Source organism: Myotis yumanensis, unplaced genomic scaffold, assembly GCF_028538775.1.
Source record: "Myotis yumanensis isolate MYYU_CA2020_CCGP unplaced genomic scaffold, mMyoYum1.0.hap1 SCAF_1, whole genome shotgun sequence".
Classification (NCBI taxonomy): Eukaryota; Metazoa; Chordata; class Mammalia; order Chiroptera; family Vespertilionidae; genus Myotis; species Myotis yumanensis.
Window position 1 is genome coordinate 64699142 of NW_027223752.1, and position 24596 is coordinate 64723737.

Genomic DNA, 24596 nt, shown 5'->3' on the forward strand with positions numbered 1-24596 from the left:
TTTTATGTTCATTTCAGGTGTACAGCATAGTGGTTAGACACTAATATAATGTACGAAGGGATTTTTTATCCACATAACTTTAATTCTTTACTCTCTCTAGTCTTATGTTCTGAATCCTTTTGTATATCAACAAGTATTCAATGAATACTTCCTCAGTAGATTTAAGGCTGGACTGGCAAGGGTCTTCTAAAATGTGGAACAAAGAACTAGCAGGACTCCCTTGTGGTTTGTTTTTTCCCAGTAGACATGTAGGACTCTTCTGGGCACAGGGAGGGTTGCACCAAGCCTATATTTTTAGAGTAACCAGTGATGGCCCAATACAAAATGGTACATGTAGGAGGACCAAGGACTGAGGCTGCCATCACTTTTGTTCTGGAAACAAAATCAGCTAGGGTCACTTCCCATCAATCACCTCCAACTAGCTTTCTCCACAGAAAAACTGAATCCATGGCCTGTGCTTCACATACATAAGCTGTCCTCTTTTCCCCAGTCCTACTCTAGAAGACTCAATTGTGAAGTTCATATATTTCTCAATAGCTAGAGGTTGCAGGGCACACCTATAGGCTTATTTATCTCCTAAGTTTGGAAGATTGCTCTAAACCCAAGGTCCTTCCATTAGAATGTTGCTGCAGTCAGAATGTTTCCCTGATTTTAGTTAAAGAGATAAAGTAATAAGGAACAAAGAGAATAAGAACCAGAGAAAGCTTACTTTAAGGGTCAATAGTTTGCCAAGTTCATACCTTTGCAGCCAGCCGACACTCCATCACCCTGATGTTGAAATGGGAGGTTGCTGCCTTATTCATTTCCACACAACTGTTGGCAATCACAAACACTGCTCCACTGGGGAGTTTCACATCAGTTGCCCTCAGCGGGCTAAATTCTATCAACTTGGCCTATTGGAAGAAAATTTCAGAAAATGTTTAACCATTTATGCACTTATTTATCTTAGTAAATTTTTTCCTAAAAATGCATTTGCCATTCAAGTATTATTCGTTGACTTCCAGTTACTGTACTAGGCATAGAAGATACAACAGTGAACAAGATAGACACTGTCCCTGCCCTCATAGAGCTTACAACCTAGTGGGAAAGGCAGTCAGGTAGACAAGTACATTTCCAGGTTGTTACAATGGTTGTAAAGGGCAGGGTGCTACACAGACACATACTTAAAACACCTGATCAGATATAGCCTAGAGCGGGCTCCCTTGAAAAAAGGAAAATCTAAACTGAGTCTTAGAGGATGAGCAAGAGTAGGACAGGCAGAGGGTGTCTTTACCCAAATAGGATGTCAGGGTGAGGGAAAAGCATAAGCAAGCTCAGAGGTGGAAAAACACCATGAAGTGTTCATTGAGCTTTGGAAACTGAAAATTAGCTGAAGCTTAGAGTTTGAAGGGGGAGGCATGGTGAAAGGGTAGATAGGAGGGGTAAAGTAGGAGTCAGATTGTAAAGTGCTTTGCAAGCCCAAAGAATTGGGACTTTGTTCAGATCTACATCTAACTTACATTAACATCAGGACTCGTGCCATCATGTTTGCTTGTCAGGTCTCATCCAAAACACCCAGAGTATTTTCTTAGCATTAAACCAAATTTCCTCATGCCTCATGTCTTTGGCTTAGGGGAATCAACAACAAATATTCTTAAGAAAAAATCCAGGTATTCTGGGAAAATAGCCAAGCCTGTAGGAATCTGATGAAAAACTAAGAAAATATTTTAAAGAAATGTCTGCTTCAAATGGATAAAGGACTTAAACATAAGATGGGAAACCATAAAAATACTAGAGGAATCCACAGGCAGCAAAATCTCAGACATATGCAGAAACAATTTCTTCACTGATACAGCTCCTAGGGCAATGGAAACTAAAGAGAAAAATAAACAAATGGGACTACATCAAAATAAAAAGCTTTTGCACAACAAAAGAAACTATCAACAAAACAATAAGAAAGCCCACTGCATGGGAGAACTTATTTGCCAAAGTTATCACCAATAAGGATTTAATCTCCAACATTTACAGGGAACTCATACAACTTAACAAAAGGAAGATAAACAACCCAATCAAAAAATGGGCAAGGGACCTAAATAGATACTTTTCAAAAGAAGATGTAAGGAAGGCCAAGAGACATATGAAAACATGCTCAAAGTCACTAATCATCCGAGAGATGCAAATCAAAACAACAATGCGGTACCATCTCACACCTGTCAGAATAGCTATCATCAAAAAATCAACAAACAACAAGTGCTGGAGAGGATGTGGAGAAAAAGGACCCCTTGTGCACTGCTGGTGGGAATGCAGACTGGTGCAGCCACTGTGGAGAACAGTATGGAGTTTCCTCAAAATACTAAAAATGGAACTCCCATTTGACCCAGTGATCCCACTTATAGGAATATATCCCAAGAATCTAGAAATATCAATCAGAAAGGATATATGCACCCCTATGTTCATAGCGGCACAATTCACCAATAGCTAAGATTTGGAAACAGCCTAAGTGCCCATCAGCAGATGAGTGGATTAAAAAACTGTGGTACATCTACACAATGGAAAACCATGCTGCGGTAAAAAAGAAGGAATTCTTGCCATTTGCAACAGCATGGATGGAACTGGAAAGCATTATGCTGAGCGAAATAAACCAGTCATAGAAAGATAAATATCACATGCTTTCACTCATCTGTGGAATATAATGAACAACATAAACTGATGAACAAAAATAGATCCAGAGACAGAGAAGCATCGATCAGGCCGTCAAACCTCAGAAGGAGGGAGGGGGTAAGGGGGAGAGATCAACCAAAGGACTTGTATGCATGCATATAAGCCTAACCAATGGACACAGACAACAGGGGGGTGAGGGCATGAGGGGGCGGGGGGGCATGGGGGACAATGGGGTGATAAGGACACCTATGTAATAACTTAATCAATAAATAAAATAAAATAAAATAAAATAAAAAGAAACAAAAAAAATAATGCCTGCTTCTACTTTGGAAGTGGGCACTTTATGACCAACAACCCAAAACTTCTGCTCTGTCTAAGGAGTTGATAGCCAGGGGGAAGTGGTATCTAGCTAAGGAATTCATTCCTGGCTTACTGTCAACATTTTTTCCCCACCGCTGAAACCCCAAAAATGTTGACAGAGAAAAATGATACCAAAGAGTAAATTGTAAAAAGAGGGGTTGTGAATATATGTGGTAAGAAAACTAACATTTGGGTTTAAAACCAACAAGAGATTAGGAAATGCCATGAGATGAAGTGATTTAGGACGAGAGAGGGAAAAGAGGTCTCAACAACTAGGGAATTGAGAAATCCTCCTAACAATGAATTAGGAGGAAGAAAAAAAAAAAACCTAAACACAAGAGAAAAACAGACTGGAGGGATGAGCCTGGAAGCTTATGGGAAAGGTGATCAACATGAAACAGAATAGGTGAACTGGTGGTAGCCTTGAATTACAAAGGAGAGAAGAAAACCATGCTACAATAGAGTCTAATAGAATAGACTGCCCAAAATCGAGCATGCTAGGGATCTCATAACCTTCCTCTCTGTGTGAACTTTCCCTAGCTGATATTTCCAAACAGCTCAATGCCACCTACAGTTCCTTCTTCTGCAAGAAATGATATGGACTGGTCCATCCCTCCTCCTTCGGTGCCAATATACCGCTCACTCTTGGCGCAGATTTCCGCAAGTTCCACCTGGAAAAATAAAAACTGATTTGCATCACGAGTACAACCATAATCTATTTCTCACTCATTGCTTTTTTAAAAATTTTAATGTATTTCCAAGAGACAGCAATGGAGAGGGGGAGAGAGAAACATCAATGAGAAACATTGATTGGCTGCCTCCTGCAGAGCCCCTACTGGGGATTGAGCCCACAACCCCAGGTATGTGCCCTGACCAGGAATCAAACCGGCAACCTCTCAGTGCATGTGACTATGCTCAATCAACTGAGCCACACCAGCCAGGGCATATCATTCATTTCTTATTATAGACATGACAGATAGGTTTGAATTCCAGTGCCAACTGTGAGCAATTGATAGTAGTTGCCTGGAGCACTGTGTGCCTGGTATGGGATGGAGATAGTGACTGTGCATGCCGTGTATTTACTGCCCTTAAAAGACTCCACAGGGCAAGCACTTTCTCCCATCTTTATATTTGTTCCATCCCTCTCTAGACTGGTATCATCAAAAATCTCATATGTGCACTGATTCATTTCTGCCTCAGTGCCCTCTGTCTCCCTGCAATGAACTATTCCACAGTCTCCCCACAGCCAAAGTGGGGTCATCTGACTTTATTTCCCAATCTAAATTAATTCTGTCTCTGTGGCATTTCCATTAAATGTAAGAATCAGAATTAGTGTCATTTCACTAAAAACATCTTCAACCAAGATGAAGAGGCCCAAAATATGAACACATTTCTACTGTATCAAAATATCTGTTTAAGAATCTTCAGTGGCTTCTTATTGATTAAGTTTAAACTCCTTAACCTGGCATTTCAAAGTCTTCCAAAAATATACAATCAATGTGTATACTAGTATATGTACCACTCTTTTCCAGTTAGATTTGTCTCCTTGACCATTTCACACATTATGTCTTTCTCTCATATAAATCTTATTGCCATTCAATACCCAGCTTATTGGCTATCTACTACAGGCAAGTCACTGGGCTGGCACTCAAATCTGCCTCCATGAGAGTGTCCCTCAAATATTGTTCCCACTATAGCATCCCCTTTCTCTAAACTCCTACAATGCTTACAATGAGTATACCTATTTACTCACTCTACTATTTTATATTTATTCATTTTCTCTTTCTTCTAAGAATTGATTCAGGCCCTACTTCTCACCTGTTTTGCTGGAAGATCCTCCTAGAGTGGTCATTCTGAAACACTGCTATGATCATCTCTTGCCTGCTTGGTTGCCAATGCCTTCATGCTCAGCCTTCTCAGCATGGGACACAAGGTCTTCAATGACTTATCCCTTGCTCATTTCTCCAACCCGTTCTCCCACCACTAAACCCATAAACCCTAAGCTCAGGCCATCAGGAATACTGAGCAAATGCTGTTCTTCATCATCCCCAGGCTCTCTCGTGTCTCAGTGACTTTAAAAATGTGATTTTCTGTCCTCCTCGCTCAGTATTCCTCTGTCCAGCATCCCCCACTAGTCATCAGGATCAACTCAAGCACGACCCAAAAGCACACACACACCACATAACCTCTGTTCTGCACCCTGTAAACCTTACTCTTGTTTATCAAACCAGCTTTAAGTATGGGTGTTCTTGTATCTTGATCCACCAATCTATGAGCCCATGCAGTGCCCAGATCAGAACCAACTTAACTAACATGACTGGATCAAATAGTGTTTATTATTGTTCTTTAATCATGTTAGGTTTCAATCATATCAGTTTACCCCAAAACACTGTCAGTCCTGCAAGAGAGAAATAAAGGTGTTTCTTTTGTATCCCCTACTTCACACAATGCTGACCACATAGTAATTCAGTATAAACATGCTGTTTTCGCTTTCTGAGAAAGCTGCCCAAACATCACCTGACGGATTCTGTGTTATATTCCTTGTTGGTCATGTGGATTCACTAACATTAACTCTGCCTCGTGAAACAAGGTAAATTTGGGATTTTGACATAATAGGCATTGCATGTGGCCAGCTGAATACAGAACCTCTCTATAACAGGCACATTAAAAATAAATTAATAATCAAAAGGTTAAAACCCTTGGATTTTAAAATGTAAATAAACAACTCCAGTGAAGAAGTTTGCACAGCATTCAATAAGGAATGACCAGACCTGAGTTCCCACCTAAGGGTGACCCTGGACCAGTGTGAAAAGTCATCCCCACACAACCACAATGACAGCCACACTTACATACTTCTTATCCCTTTTGTGAGCACTGTATCCTTGAGGCTCCAAACAACACTCTGCTTATCCTCATTATACAGATGAGGACAATGGAACTAGGAAATATAACAGAAAATGGAGGAGCCAGCAATTGAGTCCCATCTGCCTGACTCCAAAGCCGGTATTCTTTTCACACTGGTCTTCAATTACTTCTCCCCACAAGTGAAGATAATATCACCTTTTTTCCACTACCTCAAAGGAATGTAAAATGACAAATGAGGTCACCAAAATTTAAGTATTCTCCCTCTTAAGAGGAAAAAAAACTAAAGCATTAAGAAGTATTTATTCTCACTTTTTTTAAAATTTTTGATGTATGGCAATAACTGAATACTTTAATAGAAATAGGAGGTTAATTTTTCAGACTATCTATGTAGGAAGAATTCAGAGGGCCCCAAAGTCCCCAAAATCTCTGTCAAGTCCCCACCACCTGCAGGGCTGTAGGCATCCCTATGCCTTACTACCTCTCATGGTAAATTCTGACAGACAGAGCTCATGACTGGACAGACAATACCCATGAGTCCTAAGTGTGAGGAAACAAAATGAAAATACAGAAGTTGGAAGAAGAACGATGACTTGTTTTCCAGTCCACCCAGAATGCATGAGGAATTGAGCAGTAAATACAGAGAAAAGAAACCAATACCCAGTGCTTCCAAATCTTGGTTAAAGCCCAATTAGTTGTGTTACCTTAAATACATTTCTTAATTTTTTCAAGTTTCCATTTCTTCATGTACTATCCTATATAATAAAAGTCTAATATGCTGTGTCCAGTCATCCAGTGGTCCATTCAACCAATCAAAGCATAATATGCTAATGATATGCTAAGGCTGCTCAAACTCTCGCTATGATGTGCACTGACCACAAGGGGGCAGATAGTCGACAAGTCACTTTGACGTGCACTGACCACAAGGGGGCAGACGCTCCGTCCGGTAGGTTAGCTTGCTGCTGGGGTCCAGCCCATTGGGACTGAGCAAGACGGGCCGGACACTCCCTGGAGCCCTCCCACAGTCCCTCCCTGGCTGGCCAACCTCCTGTGTCTCTCCCTAGCCCCAATCGTGCACCGGTAGGGTCCCTCTGCCTGGCCTACACCCTCTCGCAATCCGGGATTCCTCAGGGGATGTCGGAGAGCCGGTTTCGGCCTGATCCCGCTCAACGCAGGAGCTGCCCCTTGGTGGTCAGTGCACTCCCACAGGGGGAGCACCGTTCAGCCAGAAGCTGGGCTCATGGCTGGCAAGCGCAGCAGCAGTGGTGGGAGCCTCCCTAGGCCAGCAATTGGACATCCTCTGAGGGCTCCCGGACTGCAAGAGGGTGCAGGCTGGGCTGAGGGATCCCCCCACCCTGAGTGCACAAATTTTGTGCACCAGGCCTCTAGTTAATAATAATAGTTTTAGTAGGTAAGATTTACTTAGCACGAACTATGAGTCAGTTACTATTCTAATTGTCTTGCATGAATTATATACTTTGTATAATGACTCTATAAGATAGGCACCACCTCATTTTACAGATGAGAAAACTGAGTGGGTTTATAAGCTGAAACTAGACTAGCAATTCCTAAAGCTCAAATTCAAACTCAAACTGTCTAACTCCAGAGCCCATATCCTTAATCATACTATATTACCTCCCATCCATAATATACAAAAAAATACCCAACGAATTAAATAGAAATACTTCATAAATAATAAAGCACCATACAATTCTTAATTTTATTATTTTTACACAATGAACAAGGAAATCACTTGATTTGCACAAGTGAGTAGCTAATTCCCCAGCCAAATGTACAAACAGACATAGTTATTCTTCAATACAGGACCATTTTTTAATTTTTTTATTTTTGGAGGGGTCAAATTATTATTTTTTCTTTTTTTAAATATTTTTTAATTTTTCAATTATAGTTGACATACAATGTTATATTAGTTTCAAGTGTACAACATAGTGATTAGACATTTATGTAACTTATGAAGTAATCGTCCCCACAAGCAGGACCATTTTTTAAAGTGTTCAGGGAAAGAGAACTTAAAAGATTCTGATGCCCCTTGAAGAACGAATTCAACAACAGGAAGTAATGGACCCTGGGGCAATGAGGAGAGTGTATGTTCCATTTAAGGCAGCGGTTCTCAACCTGTGGGTCGCGACCCCTTTGGGGGTCGAATGACCCTTTCACAGGGGTCACCTAAGACCATCGGAAAACACATATATAATTACATATTGTTTTTGTGATTAATCACTATGCTTTAATTATGTTTAATTTGTGACAATAAAAATACATCCTGCATATCAGATATTTACATTACAATTCATAACAGTAGCAAAATTACAGTTATGAAGTAGCAACGAAAATAATTTTATGGTTGGGGGTCACCACAACATGAGGAACTGTATTAAAGGGTCGCGGCATTAGGAAGGTTGAGAACCACTGATTTAAGGCATTTCAGTCTCAATGGGGTAGAGTTTGCCCCTGCTGGCCAAACAAAACATCCTTGTGCATAAACTTCAACTGTAGGCCCACAGGCTGGCTTCCCAAGTGGCCCTAGCCCTTCACCCCCATACTAAAAGCAGAAAGGTAAAATCCTAAATGCTTATGAGGTGGAAAGAAACTACAAACAAACGTGTGTGTTGTTTTTATCTCAAATTCTTGCATGCTTCTGAAAATAAGCAAACATCAGAGCGAGGCCCATAGCCTTAAATAGAGATGGCATGACCTGAACCCAGAGAACCATTAATGGAGGAAACTTAACAGCAGTGGGTACAAGTGGGAACAGAGAATGCCTGTCATTCTGGGTAAGGTGAGGTAGACGTGTGAGCCTGCCATGTCTTTTCTGTCTTTGGGGACACTGGAAATAGAGTTGTAATTAGGCAGAGCAATTTGCAGAGGCACTAAATCAACACTCCACACAAAATTAAATTATGTAAAATATCAAGAGTTCATGAGAATAAGAAGGCGCTGTCAAAACACATTAACAGCCCAGCCAGTGTGGCTCAATGGTTGAGCATGGACCTGTGGACCGGAGGTCACAGTTGATTCACAATCAGGACACATGCCCCAGTGGGAGGCAGGCAGGAGGCAGCTGATCAATGAGTCTCTCACCACTGATGTTCCTCTCTCTCTCTCTCTCTCTCTCTCTCTCTCTCTCTGTCCCTTCTTCTCTGAAATCCATAAAAACATGTTTTAAAAACAAAACACATTAACAGAAGTGTGGACAGAAGCCTATTGAAAGTTAACTTCAAGGACAGACTGACTCAAATTCTAGGATCTAATTCTATTTAGCAGAGGATATCTTCTTCTCTGAGACTCACCCAGTTTTCCTATCTCCCCACCACACACACACACACACACACACACACACACACACAACCTGAAAACCCTCAAGCAAGAACAGCAAAGCTCTAACCAAGAAGGGAATCTCTCCCTTTCCCACCCATATATTTTCTTCTGCTCTTATACCTGAGTGCTCCAGAAACGTCAAAACTACTCACTTGTGACATTTAGCTCTCTCCCTTCCCGCAAATTACTAACGTAGAAGGATCATTAGGAAAGATAATTTGACTGCATGAGAAACTCTTCCAAAATTTGTAGCCAATAAACTCATTTCTATTTTGACTTCTGCCCTCTGGACAGTTAGGAGAAACCTGGCATTATTCATAAACCTTCTTTTAAAGCTCCTGAAGACAGCTAATGAGGCTAATTTGGTCCTTTGTGTGGTTCTTCTCTTGAAGCAGCCTGGGTAAGAGCCAAAAGTCAAGTGGGCTCCAGAATTAAACAGCTTACCCATCTGCTGGCCAGTGGGGCTCTAGTAAGAGGAAAATTACAGGGTTAGATTTAACAGTCACTAAGAAGGGCTAAAGATTCATGAAAGCATTGCCTACTAAACCTGGATATTTATTTTTTTAAACAGTAATACAAAAAGACTCAAGCTATTAATACAGTAAACTCTATCTTTGTTTAGCAGATTTACTAATAATACTGTTAAAAGTAGAATAATTACTTAGATAGAAAATGTTAATCTCTTCCTATGGTATAGCCTTGCTATTCAGAACACAGACCCTAGCCAAGACAGTATCATCCAGCTATTGCTGCCCACCCTAAATGCAAGTCAAGAGAAATGAAGAAAAGGAACAGGCCCATTCACTCGTTCAACAATCATTTAAATACTAGTAGTGTCCTTCAGACAAGTGGACAGTGTCTTCCCTCAAGAAGTTCACAATATTTATATTGTCTTCAGGTGAACAAGTCTTTCAAAAGAAAGTGTAAAACCGGTGTGTGATTTGCCCTCCAGATCTGCTGTCCACCCACCTGCTGCCTCAGGAGACAGCCCAGCATAAACTACATCAACAAGCTCCTGTGTACTCTACTTCCCACTGGGTTCTCCCAACAGAGAACTCTGGCAGGGAATGGGTCCAGGTTGGAAGGTCACCCCCTGCCAAGATCACTTAAGGCCCAAGAACAATAACAATTCAGTTATAACTAGTCCTGGGTTTGCCCTGTATCTACACCTTTGCAAACAGTCCCCATGCAATAAATTCTCCTTTATTACTGAGTGTGTCATCTATTGTCTACTATGGCCTTGACTGATATATCCTATCTAATAAAAGACAAAAAGGGTAATTAACCGTACTTCCGCTATACTTCCCATGAGCTAATCAGTGCCATATGCAAATTAACTGCCATCCAAGATGTCGGCTAATTTGCATACTGCAGGCAGGGCTGGCCAGCGCCAGAAGCCATCTGGGCCAGTGTGGCCCTGGGCGGCCGGGCTTAGGCGATCCCAGAGCAGGCAAGTGCGGAGGGCGGGGGGCCCCCAGGTGGGCCTGCTCCTGGGATGCCATGGTGATCCCAGAGCAGACAAGTGCGGAGGGCGGCCCGCCCCTAGGTGGGCCTGCTACTGGGATCGCCATGGTGATCCCAGAGCAGGAAAGTTCCCCACAGGCAGCACCCAGCCGGGCCTGCCCCCGGTCTCTGAAGTGATCTGGTGATCCATGAGCAGGAAAGCGCAGCCTGCAGGCAGCACCCGACACTGACCACAGCTCAAGGGAGAGAAAAACATGCAGTGGAGGCCAGGAGCCTGAGAGATCAACACAGAGGGGTGCCTGCTCCAAGCCTCCATGGAGTGGCTGGTGGCAGGCCCCCAGCAGAGACACAGACACACACACACACACACACAGCGCCTGCTCTGAGCCTCCAATGTGGCTGGGGGCAGGTCCCCAGCGGACACATACACACACACACACACACACACGATGCCTGCTCTGAGCCTCTGCTGCCAGACTGTGGCCGTCAGTAGGACATCCACTGAGGGCTCCCGGACTGTGAGAAGGGCAGGCTGGGCTGAGGGAACCCCACCCCCCAGTGCATGAATTTCGTGCACCAGGCCTCTAGTCTTAGGTAAGAGAAAATGTTAATGGCTCCCCTGACTTTTCTTTGCCTCAAATATCTTTTCCCCCTGAAGTCCTTTTCCACCCTAACTTTTAAAATCCCTGGGTTTTTACTTGGGGGTATTTTCAAATTCTTCCCCAAATTGGCAAACCTATTAGGTAGAGCCCAGACAGGTCGGAGAAACTCTTCATGAAATAGCAGTGAGTTAAGCCTAGAGGAGACTGGATTTAGACTTGCTTTGTTTGGTAACATGGCTGATGACCAAGCTCTAACTCGTACACATTTTGGAGAATTCTAAGGTTAAAAAAAAAAATCAGATGCTTTAATTTAAAAAAGAAGAAGAAGGAGGCTATTATTTCTTCTTCACATCCCTAACACAAAGAGCAGTCACTCAGAGATGAGTAACTTTGCTTTTTCACTTCAAAGAAAAGTTGCCTGAGGACAATGACAGCCTGTTCCCTAAATGAGCACAGCAGATACAACTGACCCTATGGCTCAGCCGAAGAAAAGTTCCAGTAAGTAATGCAGGAAAGAAAAAAGAAGGAGCTCAAAAGCTTAAAAAATCAGAAACTACAAAGAAACAACCGTGAAGAGGATTCTCAAAAGTAAATGTAAAAACAACTCCTAAAATGTTGAATCATCAAAGAGTTTGCATTAAGCACCCACAAATGCATATCGGAAAAAACAAGGACAAGAGTGGACTCCCCCACCTGTATACTTGGGAGAGAACAGACGGAATGGGCCTGCAGAAGGCTAGTAGTTGGCACATGTGGGTCTAAAAATATCTGAGGTGCTCAGTGAGGTCAGAAGCACAGTTTTGGGGTCAGCTCCCTCCAAACTCTAAAGAGAGGAACAAAGACCACTTCCCTAACCTAATTAACCTACAGTCTGAGTCACGGAGGGAGCCAGATTCTGAAAGGAGGCCTTCAGCAAGGCAGGAACACGCTATTTTATGTGAAAACTTTTGGGGCCCAGGTCTGGGGATCCTGAGAAAACGTCTATAATCAGTTTCTTCTAGAGCGCTGCCTGTTCGGGGTGAGGAGGAGGAACCCTCTTACGTACATGGTAACAGCCGACCTTTGGTATTTCTCATGATAATCCTGGATGTACAGAAGTGTATGGTAAGACTATTAAATGCTAGCATGAATCTAACGGGTGATAATGAAATGTAAAGGGAGGAAAGAATACAGTACACTCTGCTACTCTAAGTGAGGGCCTCAGACACAGCATTGGTGTCACTTGAAGACTGATTCCAAGTGCGACTCAGGCCCCACCCAAGACTTGCTCATCAGAATCTGTAGCTTAACCAGAGACCCCAGTGACTTGTGTGCACGTTCAATTTGAAGACACTCTTCTCAAATGATTTTCTATGCTGAGACTTCCTTAATAAGTTAAGCAGACAGGGAAGAATCAGAAGGGAAGGAAGCTAACAAATGTCAAATGTCTTCTAAGGCCAGACACTATGCAGGGTATTTTATATGTGCTGTCTTATTTAGTCCCCAAAAGAACCCTGAAATGTCAGAATTATAATTGCTACTTCGTAGAGAAGGAAACTGAGGCTCCAAAAGGTCAGTAAACTAACCTCAGCTGAGACTCAGAGCCAGGTAGGTCTGCCTCCACAGTCCACCAGGCCACCTTGTCCCCCTGCCTCTGGACACAGAGGCGGAGCCTAGACACTGGCCCTGGTGAGCAGAGCAGAATATACACACACTCTTGAACTGAACATCCCTCTGGTAGAATAAACAATGAAGCTGACCATGAGCCCAAGGATGCAGACATTTCTGAGTCCTCACAACTTCATTTTGTCCCCAGGTTTAAAGAAAAGGAAACACCCACCTTGCTGGATGGTTTGAAGTTTGAGGGCTCTCCCATTATCCGTCTCCAAATACAATCCCAAATGCCTGCCTCCCAAACAACCACAACCCTGAGTGATCTCAATATAACACCAACATTTGGGTATGATTTCTGCAGCCTCACCATAATAATAGCAGCTAACACATTCAACAGGCACTGTTCTAAGCACTTTTCATGTACTATGAATTTCTAATCCATGAGGAAGGTTTTTATTACTAGATGCATTCTATAATAAAGAAATTGAAGCATAGAGGTCAAGTAAATTGCCCAAGATCATTCTGGGCAGAGGCAGGATTTGAACTCAGTCTTGGCTCCATGCTTTTGACCACAATATTATTCTTTATCCCCAAGGGGAACAGAATTTGGGGGGTAGAACAGCTCCAAAATTCAGGAGCTCCCAAAAGCCTTCCCTGCATACTTTTATCTCTCATTGGCACAATTAACTCAATCCCTCTCATTGTTTAAATTCCAAAAAAAGAAAAAGAAGGGGCAGCAAACACATATCAAGGTAACTATTATTGGGATGGGGGAGGAGAGGAGAGAGAATCAAAAAAAAAAAAAAAAGAAGTTGTGAAAACGCAGCAAGAGGCAGAAGCCTGGCCTGATTAATAGAATCAGACAAGAATATGACCCAAGTCACTACTACTAAATACCAAAGGGGCCTCCAACGCCTGTGGTAAAGGCTAGTGTCGCTCCCTTGGCTGGCAGACCATTTATTTTGGCTCTGACCTTTGAAAAACGTTAAATAACGATGATAATAATGGAAGGGCGGCAGGCCTGCAATCTCTGTGGTTTGGCAAGTGTGTCTGGAACTGCAAGTCCCTCCCATGGTCAGAGGGACTCTCCCAACCCCAAGGGAGAGTTCTTCACTCAGAGTTTTGAGCAGGACAGTCCTGTCCCACCCTCAGGTCCTAACTACAGGAAACCTGGCTGTTAATCAATCTGGACTCTCAGGGATAAGGTAAAGAAGAGGGGGCATGAGATAATTAACTATAACTTCCCCCAGCACAAATTAACACCTATTAATTTTCCCAATAGGACTCCAAAGAGAAAAAAAACTAAAAATTCCCATGAAACATAATCTAAAATCATGATCATGACTCATGATCTAAATCAACCAAAACCATAACTTGGTATACACATTTGCCTGGAAAAGAGTGCTATGTGCGCAATATTCAATTCACAAAGACTTTGATATGAAGTGGGAAGAATCTTTAGGATAAGGAAATGGTAGACAGTATTCAGATGTTACAAGAGAAATACATTGATTTTACTGGATTGTGCTCAGAAGCTATACCAGGAAATCTACTGAAGGTCATCATAAGAAACAGTCACATATTTGTGGCTATTTCTTCACACAGGCTGCTGGCAAGGTCACTGTCATTATGTTCTGTATGCTGTAAAGAATCCACCTGAAGAACTGGAATGATTTTTATTCAGATCACAAGGCCTATGTAGCCTACTATGTTTCCCTTTTTGCCTTGGCTTCTAAGAAAAATTAAACAAAACAATTACATTAAGTAAAACTAAAACATTTACATTAAATAGTTAACAGTTGGTGTGTTTTCATTCTTTTTTTCTTTGCCCTGATTATCTATTTCAAATTTACTAACCTTATTAAAGAAATATTCCTGGTCATATAATTCCTAGAATTTTTTCAAAAGAAAGTAAGTATGGGCTTGGTACAAGTAAGTGAAAAATGAGACATAACACGTGTCAAGTGGAATATTCATGTTCAGGGGGCAATGACAGTCTAATCTAGGGGTGGGCAAACTTTTTGATTCGAGGGCCACAATGGGTTTTTAAACTGGACCGGAGGGCCAGAACAAAAGCATGGATGGAGTGTTTGTGTGAACTAATATAAATTCAAAGTAAACATCATTACATAAAAGGGTACGGTCTTTTTTTTTTTTTTTTTTTAGTTTTATTCATTTCAAACGTGCCGGATCCAGCCCGAGGGCCGTAGTTTGCCCACGGCTGGAAAAGGAAGAAAAACTGACTGAGGACACTTGTCCTTTGGGGAAAAAAATATATCTGATTACAATCTCTTTCTCTAAATATTAATTCCTTGTTGAGTACCTACATGTGGTCATTCCTGGCACTCCCCCAAATTAAAAATGTTATAAATACTGTGTTTAACAAAAGACTAAGGTGAAAATAGAAACATTGGAAGTGATGTTGCATAAACACTCTCCTGGATGTAAATATAGAAATGCCAGACAATGGTTTAGCAAACTATTAGCAGAAGATTTCAAAGGAAGAGTAAATAATGTTTAATGGAACAGAAACTAACCTAGACCAGGAGATGTGCCAAATTGGTAAGGTAATTTGTTACAAAACACATCCACTTCACACACACAGAACAAGAGACACTAACAGTGTCTAAAGGAAGGTGGTAGGAGAGAAGGGGAGAAAAAGATGATGATCACAGCCAAGAAACACCAGTAAGGATGGGCCCCGGTTGCTTTCCAAAGTGGATAATGGGCTCTCTACTGTTGGACCAAACAGCAGCCTGAAACATCAGCCCCTGTCCTGACCGCCTGTGCCTCAGATGGCAGTTCCGCTCTCTCTCCCTCTCCATTTCATGAGTCTTTTCTTCCACTTATTTTGAGAGGATTTATTACTTATTTCTACAACTGAAGTTTTAGCTCTTCAAAATATTCTGGAATACTTTTATTTTTAATAATAAACTGGTAATTTTAAGTGAGAAAATTTCCTGAGTTCTGTGAGTCATCCTAGCAAATTACTGAACCTGAGGAGGGAGTTGTAGGAAGCCCCAAATTTATAGCTGGTTGCTCAGAAGTACAGGTGACAATGTGGGACTTGCAACTGGCATCTGAAGTAGGGACAGTGTTGCAGGACTGAGTCATTAACATGTGGTACAGATGTAATGCTAAATCCAGGTAGTGTTTTGTTTGATTTGGTTTGAATTAAATTAAATGGAATGGAATGAAGTTAAATTGAATTGAATTGAATTGAATTGAATTGAATTGAATTGAATTGAATTGAATTGAATGACACCCAGTTGGTGTCTGGAGCGTGGAAGAATTGGTTGCTGTCAGAAAAAAAACACACACATTTGGTGTCAGAAGTGTTTCAAATAAAAATAGTTTATACCCCTCTTCCTCCAAGGTCCCAGTCACTACTCAAAGTTCCCTGAAGCTACTCCATTATCCATAAAACTCAGTGTGATAGAGCTTTACAAGATGTATGTCTAGCCACCCCTCCCTATCTGCCATTTTCTGGGGCACTTCCCACTCTCTCTCTCCCTACCAACTATCACAAGGTTACACCTTAAATGCCCCATCTTCTGTAATCCTCCATCTTCTAAAACATACAGCCCATCCACCCCCAGCATAGTTCATAGATCCATGTGTGAACACCTACCAGATTCCCTTCTAGATTCCCTCCTCCAAGGGAATCTTCCCCATAGAGAAAGAAAGAGTCCGTTTGGGAGTGTCTGGATCTGTTCCATTTGATCCCAAAAACTGGCAGCAGTCATGTTTTTACCATAGAGGCCAGAGAAATAGAGGAAGCTGGTCTGAAGACAGAGAAGACTGAAACAGAAGCAACAAAACAGTGACAGGGGCAGACCTAACAGCATTTGGGCCTCTCTCCATTCCTGAAACCTACCTACATCCACAATCTTAGACTTCAAAATAGCCACATATCATTCCCTTGCAATGTGACTTTGGAACTCCTCCCCATGAAAAGGTGAAATCCTTTTCTCCACTTCTTGAATCTGGGAAGTTTTGGCCATGGGACATGCAGCAAATGTGACACAAAGAGACCTCTTGCTGTTCTTGGAAGCCTGCGGCCTCCATTTGAACAAGCCTGGGCTAGCCTGGTGTATGATGCGAGGCACATGGCCCAGCCTCCCATCATCCTGGCTGACAACCCGCCAACCCAGAAGCAGCACTGCCTTGCTGACCAGCAGCTGAGAGCAGATGTGTGGATGAGTCTAGCCAACGCAAGGAAAAGCACTACCAAGCTGAATCCAGTCCAAATGGTTGTTTTAAGCCACTAAGTTTTGAAAGGGTTTATTACACAGCAAATGCTGATATACTCACCTTTGTATTCCATTCCATAACATATCCCTTAAGTGAGGTTTTTTCCTTGCAAGTAAGAGTCTTAGTAACTCACATTTACATTCAAAAACATTTTATCTTCACAGAAGCCCAAAGAATATTCAAACAAGTTTAAACATTTTGCTCCACTGAGTTAAAAAATATATAGAGAGCCCTGGCCTGTTTTCCTCAGTGGGTAGAGCGTTGGCCTGCAGACTGAAGGGTCCCAGGTTCAATTCCAGCCAAGGGCACATGCCCAGGTTGCGGGCTCGATCCCCAATGTGGGGCGTGCAGGAGGCAGCCAATCAATGATTCTCTCTCATTATTGATGTTTCTATCTCTCTCTCCCTCTCCCTCTCCCTTCCTCTCTGAAATCAATAAAAATATATTTTAAAAATAAATATATATGGAACTATTTCAGTTTCTCCTTTCCTGGGCTCCAAGATCAACTCCTCTGTGGCTTATCAATTTTTAGCATATATGTGCTGCCAAAATAAATACACCATTGCCCTTTTATAAAATAGATTATGATCTAACTTCTGCTTATTTCTTCTACCATAAGCTCCTGCTGCTTTTATCACATAGTCAAAGTAAACTAATTTCAGTTTTCTGAATATCACATGCTCTCTATGCCTGTGTCTTTGTAAATGCTGTTCATTCAACAAATATTTACTAAGTGCTGACTGTGGGCAAAGCCTATTATAGGTTCTGAGAATACAGGACGAAGAGAGATGAGACCAAAATTCTATACTCTTCTCACATTCATAACTGTGGCTGATTGTTCTTTCACTCTAACTAAATTCAAGCAGCAACTCCTCTGGAAAATGGTCATGGCTCCCTAGAATTAAATGACATACTCTAACTCTGCTCTATCATAGCACTTCTCAGTATAACAGGTTATGTTTCCTCCTCTGAAAAATGGGAATTACAATAATTACCTGCTTCATTGAGTTGTAATGATTTTTTGTATGGATTCTTGTTTGGTATGTGTGTGGGTGGGGGGGGGGGGGGTTCTTTTGTTTTTTTAACATGTTTTTATTGATTTTTTTTTAGAGAGAGGGAGGAAGAGAGACAGACAGACAGACAGACATCGACATGAGAGAGAAACATATATTGGTTGCTTCCTGCATGTACCCCAACTGGGGACAGAACCTGCAACCTGGGCATGTGCCCTGACAGGGAATCAAACCAGTGACCTTTCAGTGCATGGGATAATGCTCCAATCAACTGAGCCACACTGGGCAGGGCAAGTTGTAAGGATTTTAAAAGCTTATTGTATATTTTTTGCACAATTAATGTTGGCTATAATTATTGGCTAACTAGGAATCAGTATCCCAGGATTTTTCTATCTACCATTCCCTCAGTCTAGAATGCTCTTTGTCTGAAATCTCTGCTCAAATATCACCTTATCAGACAGAATTTCCCTCACCTCCCTAAAATATAGCAATACCCCATGCCACTCTCCATCTCATACTCCGCTTGTTTTTCTTCAAGGCTTTACCACTTTATAATACATTTTCATTTATTTTTCTGTCTCCCCCCCAAACAAATGTAAGCTCCATGAGAGCAAGCATTTTTTAGTCACTACCCTTCCCCAGTGCCTGGAAAAGCGCCTGGCACAAAGTAGATATTCTATAGATTTTTCTAATTGGATCAACATATGCCGTAAATGTAGTTTCTTTGAACTGTAATATTTTTTAAAGTTGTATACATTTTATTTTCATCATAATAACCAAAGTGGCAATGAGTCCAATCTTTGGTTGTTAAGATTATAGATTATTTTTTATTTATTTTAATTTCTTAATATACTGTTAAATTCCCCAGTATTCTATAATGCGAATGCATTGCTTTTATAATAAGAAAAATAACTCTCATGGAATCTCCAATTATTCATGATGAAATCAGGAAAAACCTGGAGTATTTAAAAATGTTTTCCCACCATCTAAGATGGTATGCTGTGTTCCCCATTTCTATTCATGGCTAGGAACCTGCAGCTCACAAACTAGCCCTCAAGACTAAAACTTACACTTGAAAACTGTTTGTTTTCTCACTGCCATTACTTTCAGTCAATACTTACCAATTTTAACTATAACACTTCAATGAGAAAATATTTCATTGATCTTAAAGTTCTGGTCAACAAGCGAAAACTCTCACTCCCACTTTATAATAGCTATATAATGCTTATCTCCTTTCTCCAGTGGAGAGAAAACTAAGAATCAGAAAATAAAACTAAGAGAGCATGAGACTGCACAAGTATAAAGAATAAAATTAGGTATACAGGAGATGTTTCCACATTCATCAGGAGAGATTTGCACCTTTAGAAACACCTCCATTTTTGGTAGCCAGTTAGCTGTTACAATTCCATTGCTTCTCTTGCTCCTTGAACACCTCCCAATGTATTAACTCCTTCACCTAAGAATATAAGAGGGCAGGGGATAAAATTCAGAAACGTCAAGTTGGGGCCCAAGAGGGACAGTCTTTGCTAGTACTACTACTACTATGGCAACCCTACTAATTCACAAGCTTCGATTAATGGGATGTGCTTTCATATATGTGTACAACAGACAAAGCCTATTGGCAACTAAGAGGTATGCAGGACTGGCACAAGTGCCTGGAACTAGGGATACAGTCATATTTTTAACAACCATTGGGAACAGACTCCCAACTACTCAACATGGACACCAGCCATAGGAGAGAAAAGACAGAGCTTTGTGAATCACCCCACCCAGAACATACTAACCCTTCAGTAAATGTGGATAAATCTTCTGCACTGTGTGAATTGTAAAACTGATAGACACACAAGTGATTATACTAGTAAAAGCCCAAATAATTATTTACTTTATCACCAGCAAATTACCATGTTGCAAATGAGATCACACTTTTTTTTCTTAATTAATTTTGGCACCAGATTGCACACTGGGGATCCAAAGATTTAGAAAAGGGTAGTCTCTGTGGTTGAAGACAACACTGTAATCCAAAGGGAAACATCTTTGCAATACAAAGTGAGAAGCACTATAGCGAAGTTAGAGGTTATATTGTGGTCCCTCAGGCCAGAGAGCTTTAATCAAAGTTGGGGGAGTCTATAAATGGTTTTACAGCTACAGACTGAACCCACAGTTCCAGTTGGCCATCTCAGAAAAGCCTGTCAATGACATGGTACTGAGTGAGCAAACACATGTGAATGGCTCAGTAGCCAACAACACAGCTACCCGTCTGTCTGCCTTCTGTAGACAAGGCATCAACCTCAAGGCAAAGGAAAGCACCGCTTAGCTTTTCTTTCCTATGATGTACCAACTAGATGACTGGAGAAACTTAGATCAAATGACCACCCTGCCTTCTATCAACACCACCCACCTGGGAAGCAAAAAAGGTCAATACACACAAGAAAGCACGCACATGACAGGCAGCCGCTTGCCCATGTCAGGCCACTCTTAAGTCCACCTGTTCTCTGCGGAAGCCCTGGCTTAAATCCAACATTTATCTAGACGGACTGCCAGTATCATGTCTACAGTTAGATGTACTACTGATCAACCTTTTAAAATCTAACATAAAGCTTTAAAAAATTTAAGCCTGTGTAGCATAAACCCCTTAAAAGACTACAATAATCAGAGATTCAGAGACATGTAAATATTTGTTAGTCAAACCAAATTTGTGTTGACTGGTATTTTCTCTGGAGCCTGACCATGTCATTACACTGAAATGTGATATATACAAACCCTGAGTGACTGCGAGTGAAATAATGTGACCCTATATACACAGTGACAGTTTAAAATTACATTTGCTTGGGTTATTTTTATGTTAGACATCTCAAACAGTTTATTCAGAGCTTAGTACATTTTGTTTCCTAAACAAAACAATGAAGAACATAAAAAGACTTAAATAGCAGTGCAACAATGGAGGATTTTAATTCCCTGACAAAGCTGAGAATTTGTGATTTTTAAGTCATCAGTATTTTCATTCATTCAACAAATATACATTGAGGTTGTATTTATTAAGACACAATAAAAAATTAACTAAATATGTTACAACATCTATTTGTACTTTTAGAGGACTTTTAAAATTATCTTTTAAATTCCCTTTATAAAAAGAGAATTTATACCACATACCTAAACTAAAGCATTTTTTTGGGGGAGGATAGACAGCAGAACTTCTGTTTCTATGCATGAGAGTATTTATCTTTTCACAATATGTACAAATATTGATCATTATGTTGTACTAATGACGCTAATATAATGTTATATGTCAATTAAAGTTCAATAAAAAATAAACCAAAAAATTTTAATTTCATAAAAAAACAGAAGTTATGTGATATGATTCACGGAGAAGAACATCAACTATATAGAATTGCTGGGGGCAAAAAAGTTAATCTCGACCTAATAATTAGGCAACCAACCTGATAAATCAAAATTGAGGAAATTTGACCCCCCAAAAATTGGTCTGGACTCTTCAAAATGTTGCTGTCATGAAAGATAAGAAACCAGAGAACTGTTCTAGAATAAAGGAAACAAAAGAAACATGAAAATTAAATGCAATGATTGGATCAGAAGAAAAAAAGGGGGGGAAAGTTGTAGAGGACATTATTGGGGCAATTGGGAAATTATTAATTAATATGGACCTCATATTAGATATTATATTGTGTCAACAATGTCTGCAATTAACCCTCTAATTATTCAGGAAAAAAAGTAGAGAAAAAGACAAAGCATTGGTGGCAAAATATTTACAAGGATCTAGGTAAAAGACATGCATCTTCATTGACTATTCTTTCACTTTTTCTGTACATTTGAAATTTTCTCATAATAACATTAACCCACCTATTTATGTGTGTGATATTTAACATTATTGTCAACAAGTAACAATGTATCAGACTTTTTACAATATTGTCCCCATAAATTGAAGTACATAAATGAACACTTCTAAATATAAAGACTTCTTGCATTAAAACACGTGTCTGCAAATTATTCCTAAAGAAAACTTACATTTAATTTTTTTTCTGACAACTTGTTTGCTTTAGCACCAAATTTTATTTTCCTCAGAATAGCAACCTTCTTTGAGGAATTAAAATTTGTAATTAAAATGTGTTGTCATGAAAATCAACACGAATACGACTTAAATTATAAAAATGAAAAGGAACACTTTCATCTCTTTACAGTGTAGAGTTCTTTACAGCATGTAGAATTTACATTTTAAGAAAATTTTAATTCTACTGACTGCTTGAATTTTTGCATATTTTTTACCAAGCAATAACACAATTTTATCAGAATAAGAAACATTAGTCAGATATCCTGTGGCTGCTCTTGTAACCACAGGAGTAATGACCAATTTTAACTTCCCTGTAACTTACTTAAATTATAGGAGATTATGAGCTTTGATGACCACACATAAAGTTCCACAGGGGCCTGCTCCAGTTGATTTAAATAAACACAATCAAAATTAACAACTGGTTAATAGCCCAGAATGTCTTCTCATGTGGGATGTTACCCAAGATCTTTGAAACAATTATATTTTATTTGCATGCTCAAAGTAATTAAATCAACATATTGGTCAAAGAGTAACCTGGGTGGCACTCATTAAAATCTATCATTTTAAAGTGATACACAAAAAAGTCAACCTACTTTTATGTTGTCCTTGGTAAACTCATATTGGTGCTGACACAAAGCAGAGCCACCAAGTGTTAACAGCACAACCTGAGTTTCTAGAAGATCAATTTAAAGAACTTTATTCATTATAAGAAACAAAGTGAAATGGGATTCCCCGTGCCTGCTTCCACTATTGCTCCAAAGAAGTTATGATATTCCATGGGAAATAATTTAATTACAGGCTAAATTACTTTAACATGTCAAATTGCCAACGTGACAGTTGAATAGCCTACATGTGCAAAACGAAACATTAGCACATGTTAACTTTGCCAGCCAGATAGCCAGAAAACAAATCCTTTCTTCTCTGAAAAGTTTTATTCTTTAAAAGATTTATTTTTGAAGAAATTAAACATGAAAAGCAATGGGAATTTTGGCTTTCACATTACTCATTTTATTCATTTATTGTGGGATCTGTTGGTATTTAACAGTGAAATGATAACTAGAGACATGCAATGAAGCTGTGAAATAAGGGTAAAAAGCATAAATTATACCACACTAAACAACAGAATAGGATTTGATAATAAAAATTAGCCAACTTGAAGACAGGAAGATGGCAGCCAAATAGGAAGACCTTTCTTGCACCTCCTCCCAGGGTCAGACTGGAAATACAACTACATATACTGGGGAACATTCACGAGGAATTACTAATTGAGTTCCACCTGAGAAGGAGACATACCAGGGCAGGACAGAAAACACCTGGAGACCAGAAGGAAGGGCAAGGTCATGAGAGGGGCTGACCCAGCTTTCACGGGGGTCAGGCCGAGAGTAATGAGGGAGCTCTTGGCTGCAGGAGGGCTCTTTCCCTGAGAAGATCGAGGCCCAGAACCCAGGCTGGGCTCCACAGCCTGGAGCACCAGAGCTGAGACCAGGGCCCATGTAACATCCAGCTGTGAAAGGCAGCAGGGCTGCTGGCCATCGGGAAGTCTGGAGCTGGTCAGACATAAAGCTGAAGGTTTTATTTTTTTATTTGTTTTTATTTTCAAAACCAAGCGCACAGGATTTTCCTTTGCAGTGACTCACCTGAGGTTTCAGTGGAGGAAGGGCGGCGCAGACCGAAGGTGCCTGAGGAGAGGCTGGGTAGGAAGCATAACAGGGAGATATGGAAAAGAGGCAGCCAGGAGACCTGCATTCAGTCGCACACCTCCAAACCAAACAGCCATTTTTCCTGAAAAGCTCTGGCCCATTCCAGTAGCCACAGTTCAGGAAAAGGAAAACCCTCTGCCCTAGGTGATACAGGAGCCCTGCCTGCCACACCCTGTATCTTCTTTTTTTTTTTTAATTTCAGAGAGAGGAAGGGAGAGGGAGAGACAGAAACATCAATGATGAGAGAGAATCATCAGTCAGCTGCCTCCTGCATGCCCCTTACTGGGTATCCAGACACCAAATATGCATGTGCCCTGACCAGGGGTTGAACTGTGACCAGTGCTCAACCACTAAGCCACACTGGCCAGGCCAACACCCTGCATCTTGACCTTTGCAGAGAAGACAGCAGCAGAGGCCAAGCCTACACGTCTGAATAGTCTCAGGAAGCATCAGTCACTGGCATGGGGGTGGGGCTGACCACTAACCCGGGAACCTAACTGGTGCTTCCCCCTCAAGGAAGAGCTGATCCCACTGGGCTGAGGATCTCCACCGAGCTGAGCGCAGAAAAATATTCTGGGTCGTTCTCAGAGGAGTAGCTCTGGGACAACCATCACTTTCCGTGAAATTTGAATGGCATCTCCCCCTAATGGGAAACTCAGAAACAGACTTTGAGTGATTACGACTGACACCTGGCTAGCAGGCAAAG

General features: G+C 40.9%; 1 protein-coding gene across 2 annotated transcripts in view; it reads right to left on the reverse strand.

Moving 5' to 3' along the window:
* GALK2 (galactokinase 2) overlaps positions 1-24596 on the reverse strand; it is a 135807-nt gene that overhangs the window by 46280 nt on the left and 64931 nt on the right. For both annotated transcript variants that reach the window (XM_070423241.1, XM_070423238.1), the window contains exons 6-7: positions 3573-3671; positions 741-893 (exon numbers count right to left, since the gene is read on the reverse strand). In XM_070423241.1, the coding sequence (XP_070279342.1) occupies positions 741-893; positions 3573-3671 (252 nt within the window). The remainder of the gene's footprint in view (positions 1-740; positions 894-3572; positions 3672-24596) is intronic.